This window comes from Lactuca sativa, chromosome 9 (assembly GCF_002870075.4).
Source record: "Lactuca sativa cultivar Salinas chromosome 9, Lsat_Salinas_v11, whole genome shotgun sequence".
NCBI classification, from domain to species: domain Eukaryota; kingdom Viridiplantae; phylum Streptophyta; class Magnoliopsida; order Asterales; family Asteraceae; genus Lactuca; species Lactuca sativa.
The window spans coordinates 35,075,675-35,093,728 of NC_056631.2; the positions used below are offsets into that span (position 1 = coordinate 35,075,675).

The 18,054-nt window shown below is 33.0% G+C and overlaps 4 protein-coding genes across 4 annotated transcripts; 1 reads left to right on the top strand and 3 right to left on the bottom strand.

Moving 5' to 3' along the window:
- The first annotated feature begins 1,924 nt into the window (after positions 1 to 1,924).
- LOC111879376 (probable protein S-acyltransferase 4) lies at positions 1,925 to 3,959 on the top strand. Its single transcript, XM_023875817.2, has 5 exons — positions 1,925 to 2,304; positions 2,420 to 2,614; positions 2,703 to 3,011; positions 3,104 to 3,322; positions 3,410 to 3,959. Exons 1-5 carry the CDS (start codon positions 2,242 to 2,244, stop codon positions 3,845 to 3,847), a joined length of 1,224 nt encoding a protein of 407 aa, XP_023731585.1. The 5' UTR covers positions 1,925 to 2,241; the 3' UTR covers positions 3,848 to 3,959.
- Positions 3,960 to 3,970: 11 nt separating this feature from the next.
- LOC111879377 (ABSCISIC ACID-INSENSITIVE 5-like protein 2) lies at positions 3,971 to 6,628 on the bottom strand. The gene is made up of 3 exons (XM_023875818.3): positions 5,347 to 6,628; positions 5,194 to 5,265; positions 3,971 to 4,251 (listed from the first exon to the last, which is right to left on the bottom strand). Exons 1-3 carry the CDS (start codon positions 6,139 to 6,141, stop codon positions 4,168 to 4,170), a joined length of 951 nt encoding a protein of 316 aa, XP_023731586.1. The 5' UTR covers positions 6,142 to 6,628; the 3' UTR covers positions 3,971 to 4,167.
- Positions 6,629 to 10,290: 3,662 nt separating this feature from the next.
- LOC111879446 (UPF0161 protein At3g09310) lies at positions 10,291 to 12,070 on the bottom strand. The gene is made up of 5 exons (XM_023875918.3): positions 11,861 to 12,070; positions 11,489 to 11,564; positions 10,906 to 10,965; positions 10,672 to 10,812; positions 10,291 to 10,575 (listed from the first exon to the last, which is right to left on the bottom strand). The coding sequence occupies exons 1-5, from the start codon at positions 11,996 to 11,998 to the stop codon at positions 10,517 to 10,519; spliced, it is 474 nt and encodes a 157-aa protein (XP_023731686.1). The 5' UTR covers positions 11,999 to 12,070; the 3' UTR covers positions 10,291 to 10,516.
- Positions 12,071 to 16,562: 4,492 nt separating this feature from the next.
- Positions 16,563 to 17,796, bottom strand: LOC111879423 (membrane steroid-binding protein 2). The gene is made up of 2 exons (XM_023875880.3): positions 17,365 to 17,796; positions 16,563 to 16,961 (listed from the first exon to the last, which is right to left on the bottom strand). Exons 1-2 carry the CDS (start codon positions 17,655 to 17,657, stop codon positions 16,715 to 16,717), a joined length of 540 nt encoding a protein of 179 aa, XP_023731648.1. The 5' UTR covers positions 17,658 to 17,796; the 3' UTR covers positions 16,563 to 16,714.
- Between the last annotated feature and the right edge of the window lie 258 nt (positions 17,797 to 18,054).

The window sequence follows — 18,054 nt, forward strand, 5'->3', positions numbered from 1 at the left end:
ACATGGAACAACCCATTATTTATTTGGTTGTTGGTGACAGAATTGCCTTTATTAATATTTAAATACCCATACATATTAATGAAACTGAATTATAAAAAGACATCCTTTTGTGTAAAATAGTAAAATACATCTTAGCTCGTAAATCGTAATCGACAGAATCATTTAGTGTTATAAAATATTCAACTTGTGGCATGTATGCCTTCAAACTTATCGCAATCTTGTACTTTTTTTATTATTATTTCAGGAACATAATGTACATTATTGCTCATGTATTTGTTATAAATATAAGGCCGTAACATAAACAAGACCCTAGCTATGGTTTTATAATTATTTCAAATATATCTATCTTAATTAATGATTGAGAATATACGTTTCTTTTTCTCGTTGTTAATTGAAGTCATATATTAAATTGTTTTTTAATAACTCATCTTAAGGTTGAAACTTATGGATTTCAAAAATATATATTTTATTTAATTTACTGTTTTTAGGTATATCAGTCACCAAATTTACCATTCCCTTTCACCAAATTTACCATACCTTAACTAAGATCCAAACTATTGTTATAATAATGATTCCAACTTTTCAGTCATAATGTAAGCCCAAAAATGATATAAAAAACTGTTTTTCATAATGGGTGTAACCAACATCCAGTAATAATGACTTATTAGTAAATTAATAAAGTTTATAATTTTTTTTTTAACATAATTCTGTTTTATAGAAAAGAAAAAGGTAATAGATAATATTGGATTATTTTTTTAACGAAGGTCTTGATTTTAGGGGATACTTTAAACTTGGTTGGTACACTTTGTGCCCTCACGATCGGATGCTTTTTTTCTCGCAATGTGGAATTAAAAAGACAATGAATATACTATTTCTTAAAATAAATATATAAAAGAGCAAGGTACAAGTTTAGTCCTTGGATTATTTATCAACTTGCAGCTTTAATCTACAACATTAATTATTTCATTATAGCTGCCTATAAATCACCTTGTTCATATAAAAATTAATTTTTTTTTCCAACTAATTAAAAAGAAAAGGAGAATACTCAATCACGATATCTATGAATCTTCAAAACATGTACACAACCATTACATGAACTCAATGTTTTGATTGAAAAATTCATTACGTGGACATTCTAAATCTATGGATATTGATCGACAAAATTTCATGATAGCCCATATGCAAATTCTTTATTTTTTGCAAGTATCAACCAAATTATATGCGTATGTGTGGACCTGATTCTGTGGACACTACCTCAATTTGCACATAATGCATGTTCCTTTCTTTTTCTACAACTGTAAATCAATTTTTGCAATTGACGTCCTTAGTCTTCGACTTGCCTCTGTACATAAAAGCTTTTTTCTTGTTATATGGTCACATGTGGACTTTTGATTTATACCAAAATGCCATTCAACTCTCAGAACTTAACAATTTTTCAACACATTTGATATGATTTATAAGATAATACCTTATATATTGATTAAAGAAGATATCTGAAACACAAATTAACATAGGCAATCACTTGTTTTCTTCGTTAATACCAGTTTGAAAACACTTTCAAAACTCAAATTTTCAAAACAAGGATAATTGATAAATAAAGGAAACACTCTAAGAAATAATCTAACACACATAAAACAAGTTATTGTAGTACTTGATAGAAAGTTTTATATATAAACAAACTTACTATAAGGCATTGACAAGTTGCATGTATGTTTACAAAATACAAGAAGGAAAATGAAAGAAATATACAAAATTCATAAAGTTAAGTTTGATCTTTGATGATGATGAATAAGGTTGAAAACTATAATGTGATTAAATTATATTGTTGAAGGACTAAAGTTGCAGTTTGATCTATAATCTGGGGAGTAAATTAGGCAGAACAAAAGATAAAGAAAGCCTGAAAAGGCTACCGCGGGAATGTCGCTACAAAGTTGGAACATCCGCCGAATTAGCTTTGTTCGCCAGAGACAGAGAGAAAGAGAAAGGGATATGAAGCAGCTGTTGCTTCCTATAGCTGTAAAATCAACACAAACACAGACAAGGCGAAGCAGCTAATTTCTGAAAGGCTTTTCACTTCCCAATCACACAACTCCAAGAATTGATTGAATATATAACTATCAAAGCGATAAAATTCATTCGAATTGTTGAATGTTCTCCACATGACATGGGTTTTGAGTTGATCGGAAGAGGAAGCAAGGAGTTCCGAAGCTTTTGTATACTCTAATCCAGATCACAGCTCCGATGTCGATAGCAGAAAGGAATGAAAAGCCAAAAAGACTATATCAGGTCTGGAGAGGAAGCAATGTAAGTTGTTAATCTTCTTCATCTATTCATTCGTACTAGAGTTTGTTAAAGTTTTAGCTAGGTTTAATTTTCGTGATGATGATCGATGAATTGAATTGGGGTGTTTCCGTTTCAGAGATTCTTTTGTGGGGGACGATTGATCTTTGGTCCAGATGTGGCTTCCTTGATTTTGACCATACTCCTAGTTGCAGGCCCTGCTGTAGCCTTCTGTTTCAAAGTCTACCACACCATTAACGTCAACAAGAAAGATGGAAAAGACGTTGGATACTGGTACATCATTCTGCTTGTAGCAGCCATTCTCACTTTTCTGGTAAGCTGTTTGACTTGGTTAATACAGAAAGAAAGAAGGAAGGACTTGTAACAAATCTGATGATAAATTAAATTTGTATATCTTTTAGGATATATTGTTTCTTTTATTGACTTCGAGTAAAGATCCGGGAATAATCCCACGAAACTCAACCCCACCGGAATGTGATGAAGCCTTTGATATGAACACCCCTTCGATGGAGTGGCTGAATGACAGAACTCCTCATTTGAGATTACCCAAAACTAAAGAAGTTGTGGTGAATGGTCATTCGGTTAAAGTCAAATACTGTGACACGTGTATGCTATATCGTCCTCCACGTGCCTCACATTGCTCCATCTGCAACAACTGTGTTCAGAAATTTGATCATCATTGTCCATGGGTTGGTCAATGCATCGGACTAGTAAGTTGATTTTTCTTAATTTTGATTCTGATTTTCGAAAAATAAATAAATAATGGATTTGGGTTTGGGTTTCCTTTATCATTTCATTGCAGAGAAACTATCGATTCTTCTACATGTTTATATCAACCTCAACAATCTTGTGTGTATACGTGTTTGCCTTTTCATGGGTCCACCTCGTCCAAAAAGGCAACGTTTTGAAGGCCATGTCAAAGGATATTTTGTCTGATGTCCTCATCGTTTACTGCTTCATCACCATGTGGTTTGTTGGTGGGCTTTCTGTTTTCCATTTTTATCTTATTTGCTCAAACCAGGTGATCTTCATTCTTATCTTTAAAAACTTCGAAGTTGAGGATTTTTTTTTTTTTTTTGACACTTATGGAACTTTGATTTTGATGCAGACAACATATGAGAATTTCCGGTATAGATATGATAAGAAGGAGAATCCGTATCATGAAGGAACAACAAGGAATCTTTTACAAGTTTTTCTATCGAAGATTCCTCCTTCATTGAATGATTTTAGGGCGATTGTGCATGAAGATGAAAATATGGTGATTGAGGAGACAAGTTCGGATCTTATACAAACATCAAAGGAAAAGATTGACATTGAAATGGGGAATAAGTTTTCAGAATCGAGTGGGATTTCACTTCCTGAAATTCTACAGAATTTGCAGTATGATGAGTTTGAAAGTGACTCAAAACGAAAGGAAGGGAGTCTAGACTTGGATCTTCACCCGTCTCCTTTTCTTTTTGATATGAAAGAAGATTGCATTAGTGAACGTGAGAAATGTGATGAACAAATAATCACACATGAGACCCAAACTGTTCATCAACTATAAAACAAAAAAAGGGATGTAAATTTGGAGTATGATTGTTTTCTGTTTTCCAAGTGTTTGTCATATGTGAGCAAAGATATTGAATACAACTAATTTTATGTGGATGTTAAAGTAAGCTCATTATCATTATTTGAAGAGTTCACATTCATATTCAAATATTGTTGTAAATGAGAGAAGCATCAACAAAACTAAGTAAGAACAAACATTTAATAAATGTACACAAGACCTAAGCAACAAATTTAAAAAAGAAAAAGGTAAAAGGCTACCCCTACATGACCCCACCAACATGTCTTCAGATAAAGGAAAAGGAAGATGATTAATTGTTAGAAAGGAGCTGAGGTTGTTCTTCGGAGTTGATACTTGGGTTGTTGGGGAGGTGGTACACATGGCAAAACCGTCTCCACCTCCTGCAAATATGCACATGCACATACACATACAATAAGCTTTATACCTTATAAAACATCATGACATTTCACCCTTTTGCCAATTTATGCAACAAAACTGTTTTCCAGATGAAATATGCAACCATGTTTCCTCATAGGACCAAAAAAAAATGCAACATTTTACAAGTAACAAGTTTAACCAATTGAAATGTAGTTGCAAAATTTGTGTCAGTTGCGTAAATTGGTAAATAGTGAAACATTGTTGCATAAATAAGCAAGCATTTAACCAGTGTCACTTTAATTATATCAACTATTACAAGATTGCATCACATGGCATCCTACTCTCTACACTTCTTATCTGCCATTTCATAATACCCCAAACTTTTGAGAACTTATTATTTCATAAACTCTTGTGGTAATGATAAGTAATAAGTTGTACTTTTAAGTCATTTTGAGTAAACGTATTGAGATGATTTTGTTATATTTGAAAGTACAATGCCTTAATTGGAAAAAGTAGAGTACTAGTGCTGCTAGTTCTTTAAATCGTGTTCTCCGATTAGTTAATCATAGTCATAGATTTGTATGTAGTTGTATCAGGGTTTGCAAATTGGGGGAATTTGAGTGATTGAGCTAAATGTGGAGAGAAACTTCAATGCATGTGAATGTGAGAATTATGAGTTCTAAACCCATAGAAATGAAAACAAATTATGAAGTAAGCTCTTAACTACACACATCGAGTGTATGAGATGTAGTAATCCCATATTGGAGTAGATTACTTGGGTTAGATGATGAAAACACTAAACCCACTATGTATATAAATTGAGGTCATTAACTAAGAAATACACAAATAATTTCCAGATCTTATCACTACATACAAGTAACATTCCCATCAAGACATTTCCTGTAAGGAAGAGACTGGATAACATGAAAAAGAGAGAAAGGACTATGAGAAACAGATATACATACCTTCTGCCTCCTGAGTCGTTCATTTTCCTCTTCCAATCGTGAGATTTTGTTCTCCAGCTCATGTGTGTAAGCCTGTTAAACAATACAGCATTTTCTCATCACATAATTACAAGAGGTAAAATGAGAAAAGAAGACAGGAGTTTAGTATTATACCTGTTTTCTTGCGCGAGAACGTGCAGCAGATTCCCTATTCTTAATCATTCTCTTTTGCCTCCTTTCCACAGTCTTCTCTATCACTTCTCCAGAAGCAACTCGTTTCCTTCCAAACTCAGATACACTCCCCATCAAAGGGGTGGGAGACATTGTCATACGTGTCTCCAGATAACCAGTGTCTATTACATTCAGAGGGAGGGGTTGTGGTACTTGATAATGGCTTGACATAACAACATGTTGCTGTGGAATCTGAGCGATTTGGTAGTTCATCCACTGTGCTTCTGGTGGATCAAGATTCTGCTCATGGTTTTTCTTACCAGGAGAAGAAGATTCAGACACGATCCCTGCCTTGACTAAAAAGTCCTCGAGTGTCATCTCACCAAGAGTAGCTTGTCTCTTACAACTACTAGTATTGTCAATGTTGCTATCACTACCATTTGTCTTCTTTTTATTCTGATCTTGTTGGATATCTTGCCAGACCTCATCGACCGTCTTCTTGGTTAAATCCTTGGTGAATGTAAGGCTCAATTGTCTAGGCAAAGATGAAGCAGAAGCAAGTTGGGTGAGTTCGGAGTAATCAGGGGAGGAGCCATTGTTGATTCCTTGATTAGCTTCAGCACTCCAAACATTCTTCAGAAACTCATCAAGGTTCATACTACTGAAAGGTTTCCCTAAATCGCCTAATTGCTGCTGAACCTCATCTAAAGTTAGGTTATACAGAGATCCTTGCCTTGACAATCCATCGAACACAGGTTTTTGTGTTCCACCGTTCGATCCCATTGTTTGAGTCCCCATACACGGATCGCCTCACTATCTTACTAATCTCACAAATCAAACTCCAAATACCAATAATCAAAGTAGCAATTCGTAAACGCCTTTTTGTAATTAATCAAAAAAAAAAAAACCCTATATGAACTCCTAATCTGAAATGTTACGGAAAAAGACCCTCAATTCAGACGAATCGGAAACGGAATACTAATCAGAGTTGCATCATGTCGAGTACCAATCTTTAGATTAACAGAAATAGGGGAAAATGAGAAAATCGGCGCACAATCACATAAAAGCGGTGTGGTCGAAGAAAGAGACGAACTCACTCGAACGCAAAACCAAGAGAAAGAGAATCAAATACCGCAGATTTAGGCACTTCTTCTTCCATGCAGCAGCAGCAGGAGCAGCAATGTCCAACAAGAAGAAAACAAATCTTTCATTCTAAACTTCCAAGTGAATCAGAACATCTGATATTAAATTTGGTTAATCCGAGCATTTACAATCAACCAAAACTTTGTTTCATTTAGGAATAATGTCACAGGAATATAAGAATATTCAACTATTCACGCGATAAACAAAAAATTCCTTAAAAATATTAATTTTGTAAAGATAAACCTTATGTTATTTTTTTGTAAGTTAAAACCTTTATATTTTTTTGTAAGTTAAAAAATAATGTTACAGAAAATCCAATATATTTTCATCAAAGTCTTAAAAAAATAATTATGTTATTTTTTTGTGAGTTAAAACCTTTATATTTTTTTAAATGTATCATTTAAGACATTGAGCTTGGTAAATCTTAAATAACCGAAAATGTTATGTAATCGATTCTCAATGTTTGCTTTGTTACAATTCATTAGATTAAAAAATTTCAAAAAAAAATGAAGGTTTAAATGCATTAAAAAATATTATAATAGTTTTTTAATTCTTTTATGAAAATAGATTAAGTTTTTCTAAGATCATAAAACCTTAAATAAGAACTTCAGAAAATGTAAGGGTTTTAGTGCACTAAAAAAATAATATAGTGATTTTTTTAAGCATTTGATGAATATACATTGGGTTTTTCTGAGGTTTTCCCATAAAAATAAAATAATGATATTGACATAAAAGTTCTTAAGTTTGATAAAATTTGTCGGGTTTGTGGTTTTGTGTATGTGATGATTTTTGGTGCACTGATGTCTAATATTTAGGAAGATTTTAATATTTGCCCCTTTACCTTCTAAGTAGATCATCCGCCTATGTGGGGTTGACTAGGACGTGTAGCTGATGTGGCTTCTAGGTCACCATCTTATGTTGATGAGAAAATCAATTAGTTTGTTACCCCCACTTTACCACCAACGTTTTCATGTATGTGTTTATGAGTAATTATATATAATATCTATAAAAGTATAAAACTGATTTAATACAAGGAAAATGGAGCTTGCAAGAATTGAACCTTCGACCTCACCTACAAATAGCCAGTGCCTCTATAAAAGTCGATACAAACACGAAAACCTCATATTACGCAACACGCCCCATTACCTTACATGATGTGTTCTACTAGAAACAAATTCTATAAATAGAGCATATCTTCAGTCCTAGAAGATATACCAACTTGTGGAACAAGTTTAAGACGATTTTTGAAGACCACAACCCTTTTGGAAGCTGAAGAACAATGTTGAAGCAAACGTTTGAAGATCAAGAGTTTGAATCATTAGGAACGTCAATTTAGTTTGCTTTAATATCAAGTTTAGCACTTTCATATTGATTTCTTTATGCCTTTTAGTCATGATTAGGGACTAATTCTCTTTTACCTTTGCTTAGATGTAGATAAACCTCTTGAGATTATGGTTTGATTAATAGATTCGATTTACATGTTGTTTAATTTATTCTTTATGCTTATTTTGAAGATCTTTATGTGTTAAAGTTGTTGGTGATTTTATCAATATTAATTAAGTGTAATATGATTAAATTTGTTGATCAAAAATGATCTTGTTGAATATTGAAGTATTGAACAAGTTAGGATGGTGTAAGAGTGCACACCTATTCAAGTTTTTCAAAATTCAAAGTACACTGTTATTTAGGGACGAAGCCCCTAAACGAACGGGGGTCCAGGGGCGGCAGCCCCTCGCGGGGTCCAAGGGGCAGAGCCCCTAGTTGGGGGAAATCTTTTATTTGGACTATGTTTCTATATAAAAAAAAATGCATCAAAAATCTTATTTTTAGAAAGTTAACCCTTTTTCCCTGATATCCGTTTAATGATAGGTTTGGTAGTTTTTTATGACAGTTTGTAGTTGTCTAGTGACAGTTTTCAGACAGAAATCATATAGTCGTTTTGATCATTTTTGTGGTACATCTTTTGAAGAACATTTCACATACATTCACTGTTTTCGTATCTCTGAATTTCATCCAATTGAATGTTTGATCTGTACCATCGAAATACTTGAATTTGATAGTGATTCACGACTTTTGGAGAATCCAAACAATCTATTCATCCCCTTTTATCTAACAAAAGTTCTTATTTTTTTATTTAACTATTGTTGATTTTATATAATCTAAATGACCGATTTAAATATTATATATATATATATATATATATATATATATATATATATATATATATATATATATATATATATATATATATATATATGCGCTTGTATCTTAACTACTTTATGATAGGCAAAATTCTATGGTTAGGTGATAATTAATGAATTTTAATGTGTAAGATTGCATTAGATGATCATTAATTAATAATCATGATCATTGATATTAATTAATTAAACAAGTCTCTAACTTAACACTAATTGTTTAGATAGTTAACTACATGACCATTGTGTTAATAATTATTAGGATTAATTAATCGGACCGAGATAACTAATTATGATAGGAATCTGTAAACAACAAACTTAATCTATTGTACTGTAGGACAATCAACCATAATCCAGAGGAGGAATTAGAAATCTAAGCGAGAGCATTTTAAATATGTTGTTTTAATCTAGTTTTTAATTTTTTTATTGCAAATCATATCATATTCCATATTGTTCGATACCTGGTCTTACCTCAGTTATAATATTACATTGATTAAATATAATGGGTAGTGTATGTAACTGTTGTGATAAAATCATTTTATAAATTTAAAATCTTATTATTTTATATATAGTAAATCACACATCAACATGTCAAGCCATATTAGTTGCAAACGTCAACTTTGATACCATGTAAGATATATATGAAATCCTTTATTAACTATTCAAAAGAGTTCTTATGGAGAGAGGGAAAACTCCAATATATATAGAGATAGATATGGCCTTATCAAACCAATATGAGATACATTAACATTATATTTGATTTAAATAAATAGAATAATGTTTTCTTCCTTGAGGTTGAAGGTTTGTTCAAGCCCCGTCATGAACATATGTGGAATTAAGGAGTAGTTTATAGTAGTAGTCTAGTAGATTGGATTTTATTCAATAGTTTAGATAAAAATATCCAAACCTTTATTTCGGATGTTGAATAACCAACTTTAAGTTTTTGAAACTCCAACTTGTTTGGTAGCTTTTTGGTTATTCAAGTGTCTTTTCTACCAAATACTATTAAACTATTTTTTCTACCAATTACATTGATAAACTTCTGTCATATCCTTTCATAAATTTGATACAGAAAGTAGTCTCTCTTAATTTTGGATGCGAGACACTCTCTCTGATTTTATTTTGTCCTGTAATGTTAAAATCACTGATAGCATATTCCAGGCTACATAGTGGACCATGCCACCCTTTATCACATAGAGGCACTTATTTCCTCTATTTACCTTGATTCCATTTCTAGCCCAAATGCCAACTTCTTTAATTCCAATCCCACAACTGTTCAAGTATTTGAACTTTGTTAAGGATTCTAACTTTAAATTGATTTCTTGACTTAAGTGTCGACATTAGTTTAGTCAATAAACTTCTTTCCCCCATTTAAGTGAGTAGTGCCCATATCCAACATATCCCTCGCCCTTTACCAAATTTTCAATAAATGCCATTCTTCATAAAAGAATAATGTATGTTGCATAATAGCAACATACTTTGATTTTCATACCAAGGCTGCTCATTAAGTAAATAAACTATTACACTTTGTGTGTTATGGTAACCATTTTCACTTTAGTATAAAAACATAATTGTTTAAACCAAAAAATATATACGAAGGGTATCAAAATGAAGTAAAATATGTATTCATCATTAACCTATAAACATACAAGTAATTAACAAACTATCCAATACATATATAATGAGAAAAGAACAAAACTAGCCAATACATATATAATGAGAAAAGAACAAAACTAGCCACATTTCGCAATTGTCCACCATGACATCACTATTCGCTGCAAATTTACTTTTATAAACAGAGGCCTTTCTTTGATTTTACCACCACATAGTGTATTTCATTGTTCTGGTGGGCTTGGCTCATCAAACCATCTTGGAGGATCAAATCCTGATCCACCTAATTTTTTTAAAAAAAAAAAATACAATAATGATAAGAAAAAGTATGCATTTGATAAATCATCCAGAAATAGATACAAAACAAAAAGATAAATACCTAGGGGATTGCAGCGACAGAGGCGCCAGGCTGTCAAGATGGAGCCTTTAGCAACACCATACTTCTTGTAAGCAATCATGGAATACTCACTACAAGTTGGAACATATCGACAGCTCTTTGGCATTAATGGTGAAATTTCCCCTGTTTGTTTGTTTCAGATAACCACAAAACATGTTACTAATACTAACATGACAGATCATGTTGGACTGTATTTGGAGTGAATTGGAGACTCACTTTTGTAAAACCTTAGCATAGACAATGCCACTTTGACTCCTAAGTCTTCACTGTTGTCCCCTATAAAAAAAAATCACAAAACTAATTGTATTTTCGCAACATAGGAAGTTAGGAACAAACTGAAGCTGATTAGTATTTAGTGAAACTGTTTCAATTAGTGAGCAACATCAACAAGATATACAAAGATTTGTAAAAACAGAAAAAAAGATATACAAAATTTCACAACGATGGAACAGATATGAAAGTTGAGTGGTTAAACTTTATTAGAGTGCATGACTACAGGTCAAATGTCTAAAAGACAATTCACCAATCACAACATAGATAAAACGTAAAAGCCAATATCATCAATAATTCACAAGATAACAAGTAAATGGGTAACTTTCACATCAAGGTTTCAAACAGGGAAAAAGGTCAAAATCAGTATGGATCACCCAAAATGGAAATTGTTGAGCTTTTAGTAGATTAGTTTCCAATTTGGTGGACTTGGTACAAATTTATTACATCTCTATCTTTGTAGCGTTTGTTATAAGCTTTGATTGATCACAAACTTTTCATTACGGGATAATGTACAAAAAGATCTCACCTTGCTTACTGCTCTCGTCGGATTCTTTTCCCAATTCATTAACAATTGGAACATGCAAGCAGCAGCTACGAGATCTCTTCAATATGCGAAATATATGAGTGAATATGAGTCACAAATACAATATGGAATTTCGGTGATAAAATTTGGGGGAATGTAAGGCAGCCAAAGTACCCTCCTTATAAATCGTAATTTTAATCAATAAAGTGTAAAATTTTCCGAATAATTCATCCTTTTTTTTTTTTTTTTTTAATTTTGTTTATGAATTCTGGAATTATCCATGATGAACCCCCAAATATGAATCACCAAATTTCCGCAACTAGAAAAGATGAATACAGAAAATTGAAGAGGCGGTGATATTGGTAGGCATGGTACCGAAGGGGAACGGATTGAGAACCAGGGTGGAGAACGTCGCGCTATATGGTGGATGGGGAATTTGTGACGGACAGTGTAATTAGGGTTTACGGTGGGAGTGGAAGAGGGAAGAACGTTAGGGGACCAAACGAGCGCCATTTTTTACTACTATGAAACTACGAAGTCTTGATGCTCACTAGTCACACCACTCATAGGTAAGAAGAGTAAGTTACGTATATCGTCTTTTTCGATCCTCTTATTTTTCCATTCGGACCATTTTCATAGTAGTAAAACGATAGATAGGTTAAATGTGTTCTTTGACTTCTTTTTTTTTTTTTTTTTCAAAAAACAAAAAAAATTAAGAGACATTAGAGAATGGAAAGGAGGGAAAGCAAAATAGATAGTCTGTTTCATGTCTATTTTTTAGCAAATTGGGAAAAAGGCTTAAATTGTTTATGTTTTTTCTAAATCAAAAACACAATTAATTATTTAATTATTTATATTTATCTTCCATTTTCTTGGATTCCATTCTATTTATTCTCCTTCCATCCCTTATATTCATAAAAAAAAAAAAAAAAACCCCTCAAGAACAAGGCTTTAGGCCAAAGGTTGTACTCCCCTCACTCTTCTTGTTTTAACCTGTAAAATTAGTATCATGTCATTCACCTCTCACATATGAAATAGTCACCTCCATTTCTTTTATATATATATATATATATATATATATATATATATATATATATATATATATATATATATATATATATATATATATATATATATATATGTGTGTGTGTGTGTGTGTGTGAAATATTATAATTTACAAGTGTCAAAATAATGGAAAGAAAGAAGAAGAAAAAAGAAAAGGTTATTGCTTTGGTTTCAATTCTCACCGAGGAGATTACTGCATTCATCAAACTGGATGGTGTGATGTTGCCCCACTTCCCCGCAATGCCACATTATCCCACCGTAGGGTGCAGCAGGGGTACTCCTTAATATTTTTGTTACTATCTTCCTTTATATGATGTGTAAAATGATTGTTATTTTTAACTATGTGATTGCTGTTTTTATTTTTTATAATAATATTAATGAAATAGTTCCACCCCATGTTAGGCCAACTTCAACCTTAACACTAAAAAAAACAATAAACTTATGTAATTCTAACACTAAATATTTTTTCTCTTCCAACCACTCACTAAAAACTCCTGCTAAAACATATATTTAATATTTTTATCAATAAAATAACAATTTCATTTTTATTTAATTATGAAATATTTGTTATTTTTGTTTTTCTACAAACCCACCTCATCTCGTAGTTTCTTGAAACCATAGACTACATCCATGGTTTTCTTGAAACTATCAAACTCTACATTTTAAGGGTGCGTTTAGTTGCGGAAAAATGAGCTGTTTTCCGGAAAAATTTTCCAAGAAAAATGAGAATTTTGAAAACGCGTTTAGTTCGTCTATTTTTCTAAATTTTTCACGGAAAATGAAAATTTTCCGTTTTCTAAAATTACAAAGAAGTTGGAAATTTTTGGAAAATTGATAATTATTGTTTTCCATATTTTTCTAAACTCCAAAAATTTTCTACAATATAAACACACACCCACTCCACCCTATCCACCTCTACCTACCCCCACCTTAACACCCCCCACCCACACACACACATGTACATACCCACCCCCACACACACTCACCCGCACACACACACACCAACACACAAACACACACCCATGCACACACATACACATACATACCCACCCACACACACCCACCCACAAACACACACACACATACACATACATACCCACACATACACCCACCCACAAACACACACATACACATACACACCCATCCACAAACACACACACATACATACCAACCAACGCACCCACACACACACAAACACACTCACACACATAACCACACACACCCACACCTACCCCCACCCTCACAAACACATACACCCACACACACACACAAACCTACACCTACCCCCACAAACACACACATACACACACACAAACACACAGTCGCACCCCCACCAACCCAACACCATCATGACAATCACTGACCTACTATCACCATCACCACCACCACTAACCCGTCACTAGCACCACCACCACCGCTGCCGCCGCCATCACCACCACTGACATAATTGCCACCGCCACCACCATTGCCTGTCATCACCACCACCGCCGCCGACCTGCTACCGTCACCGCCCCCACCCACATCCTACCACCGCTACTGTTTTCTAAAAATGAAAACCGATAGAAAAATACACATCTAAACACGTTTTCTAATTTTCTAAAACTGAAAATGAAAAATGAATAAGTTTAACTAAACGCGTTTTCAAAATTTTTGAATGAAAAATGAAAACGGAAAATGAAAATCGAAAAGGGAAAACAAAAAACGGAAAATGAAAATTGTTTCTCCGTAACTAAACGCAACCTAATTGTTTCACCTTTCCAATTCCCATTCCATACTTCATCGTGTTCACCTCAATAACCGTGTTCACCTCAATAACCAACATGTTTCTTGAAATCCATTTTGAACCCCATATTTTTAGACAAACAGTACGTATAGGAGGCAAAAAAAAAAAACCGATTGGGAATATTAAAAAAAAAACGAAACAACTAGTAATTAGGGTCGTCGGATATAAAAAGAAAGATGGACACGATGAAGGAGGCAAGAAAACACACACGCCATCATCTTAATTTCCCCATGATAGAACAGATCGAAAACGAAGAGTGGAAGTCTTGAAACCATTCTTTTTTGTTTTTAAATGAGTTATTTATGTATAAAATAAATATTATGTTAAATATTACATTTGCCGGTCATGAACAGTATCTCACCATTTTTGTGTGTTACTATGCAATCTCACAATTTTTGTATTGAAGATACCGGTCGGTTGGACTATTTTTGGCCTGCAAAACACATAAATGCTCGGTCCGTTGGAGATGGTCTTACCCTTACCCCCAAGTTCTCTTCTTGGAAAACTTCTATTGACAACCTAAAAGTCCTTAAAGTCGATCAACATCCTATTTGGGTAAGGAAGACCAACCTACAAAAAAACATAAACAATTTTTGGACGAGGAATAAATACATATTGTTGGTGACTTAGTGTCACCGTATCATTTTAGTATAATGAAATTTACAAGATTACCAATGGAGTTCAAGTCTTGATTCTAGACTAGGGATGGAGCAGTTAGTACCATATCCCGATCTCGTACCTGAATCGGTATTGTTGGTACCGGTGCTAGTACTGAAAATTGGTACCGATATCGGTAATGTTAATTCGGTTTGGTACTCGAGATTAAATTTCGATTAAATTCAGTTTTCAAAAAATGCTTCAAGTGAAAATGAAAAAAAAAAACAACGTAGAGATGTTAGAATTGGAAGCCAAGCAATGCTTTAAATTACAAAACAAAAAAATGAGAAATGGTTAGTGGACTCATTTAATGACACACACAATCACAACTTGAGCATGACACCAACGAAGGCGATGAAGCATCGATCTCATAGCAAGTTCCACCGTTTAATGGAATGTAAATCTCTTATGGTGGAACTTAGACAAGCAGAGTTGAACCTAGTCAAATTAAAAAGGCTATAAAAAACGAAAGTATGATGCTAATATGGGATAAAAACGAAAGTGTGATGCTATTATGAGTTAAAAATGATAGTTGGATGTTGTTATAGGTTAAAAATGGAAGTCGGATGCAATAATTAGTTAAAATTGAAAGTCGGATGTTGTTATGTGTTAAAAATGAATTTAGGATTTTGTTATGGGTTAATAGTGAAAGTTGGATGTTGTTATTGGTTAAAACTGAAAGTTGGATGTTGTTACTGATTGGAAATGACAAGTATGTTCCTACATTGCTTAAAAGTGCTAATTTTTATAAACAATAATAAGTACAGTGCTATTTTGGATAAAAAATAAAAAGTGGATTGCTATTTCTGCTCATAAATCTAAGAAAATCATTGGTTATGTTGCAAATGACAAGTATGGTCATACATCTATTAAAAGTATAAGTACATTGCTCATTATGATTTAAAAAAAAAAGGATAAGTACATCGTTATTTTGGATAAATATGAAAAGTGGCTTGCTATTTCAACTCGATCCAAAAAAAATAATATTGTTGTACTATACACTTTCTGTCAACATATACATGGTTTAGTTACTATACAACAACCCAAACTTATTCCAGAGTTCCTGCAACTTTTCAAACTTTCCTTTGGGTATTACCATGAACTCCTGAAAAAGATGGCCATTTTACCCTCACATGTTCATATAAGCCTTGATACATAAAACAACTTCAAGAAATTAGTACCAAATATTAAATGTTCATAATTGAAAACATGTTCAAACCTCATACAAAACAGGCAAAAAATTAGTACCAAATGGTAAGTGTTCATAACCCATAACCTTAAAAATATAAAAAAAAAAAAGTTTGGATCACTCAGATTACTAATGTTCTTACCTGATGGGAGCCTATACTATCCAAAGCTAAAATTCTAATACACCAACTTGATTTAAGATATGTGAATTAACTAGTAAAATTCTGAAGCTTAAAGCAGTCTCTATCAGTATGCAAGAGAAAAAAGAAAACATGAAAAATAACAATAAATTTATATTTTCTATGTGGTAAAGACTTCATTTAATTTCAATTCTGATAACCACATATAAAAACACTACCTGAAATGCATGATATCAAGTTTAACTAAGCAAAAAAAAGTATAAATATATCCAACAAACCAAAAATGAGGTTACAGAATTTTTACACAAGTTTGAGTTTCAAAGTGTCATAGATCTTGTAATTCACATAAAACCAATTATATTTTTGAAATGGTACATACGATCTACAATTATGCAGCTACTCTACTTTAGTCTGATCCTGGGTAACACCGGTTGATGTTGTTTCTTCTGAGACTAGCTGCCCAACCTTCACATACTTCTCCTCAAACTTAGCTTCCCAATCTTCCAGAACTTCAAGCTCAGATGCACTCAGACCCTCAATGTTCCCAGTAAGATCAGATGCCTCAAATGACATGAGAGCTAAAGCTCGGCTAGCATCCCTACCAGCAAACAACGCGTATGGTCCTCCAGGACCATAGAACATCCTGCAACATTAATTTGATTAAAATATCAATCTTTCTTCTTGTTATCTTAAATTTCATAGTATGCCCAAATCAATGAAAAAGATGAAGAGAGGTTGTAGAAGAAGATAAAAAAAAATGTCCCTAATTCGAAGCTAAATCACATTTCGGAAAATCCCCAATGTTTTCCTGTTTGCTAATTACGAAGTTATTACCTATTTGGTTAGCATCACCATTGCAAAATTATTGATGCTAGGATTCATTCCGATCTATTGCCCCGCAATAAAACATTTTATCCAAGTAAGTGAACCGAATCAAACTTAAAATTCTATGGTATATGACTATATGAGTACTAATTTGTAACCTAAAAACCTGAGGAAAGGAGGAGTAAAACATATAGAATTGCGTTAGGAAGTTTCGTTGTCACCTGGAGCGAGAAACATCGTAGATCTTTCCTTTAATGGCCATCAATAAGGGTTTACTAGGATCAGAACCGTTGTAAGGTCTCAATTCGTCCTCCGTGATGTTTCCTACTTGGACTGGTTCACGCTGTACGTATTCCTGTTCACGTTTAACAGCCATGTAGTCATCCGCCGCTACAAACATGCCGGAGACAACTTTATACACCACCACCATCATCGCCGATATGGTGAAAAACGCCGCCGGTGATAGTCCAGTGTACTGGGTGATGGCATCCGTTACCATTGTATACATCGCCATACGATTTGCACTAGAGCAAGTACTTTGATTTTTGTTGTAAAAGCCCTTTCGGCTAATCTACCTAGTGATACAAAATATAACAACAAAATCACAGACCTGCCAACTCCACCTAACTCCCTTGAAGATGTCACCTATGACAATATCCGATTTTATTGACATAAACTGCATAACAAAGCTTATTTTATTTTCCATATTAACAGAAATAATTGAGTAAATTATACTTTTGATCCTTAGATTAGAATTTTTCAGTTTTGTTTCTAAAAAGTAAAAACTGTTAGATTAACGCTTTGCTTCAAATTTTGGTATTTTAATAATGATTTTATTATGTATTATAAGTAAAACTAGATTATAACCATAAATAAAATACAAATTTCTATAGATATTACAAAATAATTAT

Coding starts and splice junctions, on each gene's coding strand:
- LOC111879377 (XM_023875818.3), bottom strand. CDS start 6,141: ATGGGGACTCAAACAATGGGATCGAACGGTGGAACACAAAAACCTGTG. Junction 5,266..5,346: donor GTTCTCGCGCAAGAAAACAG/GTATAATACTAA, acceptor ATTGTTTAACAG/GCTTACACACATGAGCTGGA. Junction 4,252..5,193: donor AACGACTCAGGAGGCAGAAG/GTATGTATATCT, acceptor GCATATTTGCAG/GAGGTGGAGACGGTTTTGCC.
- LOC111879446 (XM_023875918.3), bottom strand. CDS start 11,998: ATGGCGCTCGTTTGGTCCCCTAACGTTCTTCCCTCTTCCACTCCCACC. Junction 10,966..11,488: donor CGACGAGAGCAGTAAGCAAG/GTGAGATCTTTT, acceptor TTTTTTTTATAG/GGGACAACAGTGAAGACTTA. Junction 10,576..10,671: donor CTGTCGCTGCAATCCCCTAG/GTATTTATCTTT, acceptor TAAAAAAATTAG/GTGGATCAGGATTTGATCCT.
- LOC111879376 (XM_023875817.2), top strand. CDS start 2,242: ATGTCGATAGCAGAAAGGAATGAAAAGCCAAAAAGACTATATCAGGTC. Junction 2,305..2,419: donor AGGTCTGGAGAGGAAGCAAT/GTAAGTTGTTAA, acceptor TTTCCGTTTCAG/AGATTCTTTTGTGGGGGACG. Junction 3,012..3,103: donor TTGGTCAATGCATCGGACTA/GTAAGTTGATTT, acceptor ATTTCATTGCAG/AGAAACTATCGATTCTTCTA.
- LOC111879423 (XM_023875880.3), bottom strand. CDS start 17,657: ATGGCGATGTATACAATGGTAACGGATGCCATCACCCAGTACACTGGA. Junction 16,962..17,364: donor TACGATGTTTCTCGCTCCAG/GTGACAACGAAA, acceptor TTAATGTTGCAG/GATGTTCTATGGTCCTGGAG.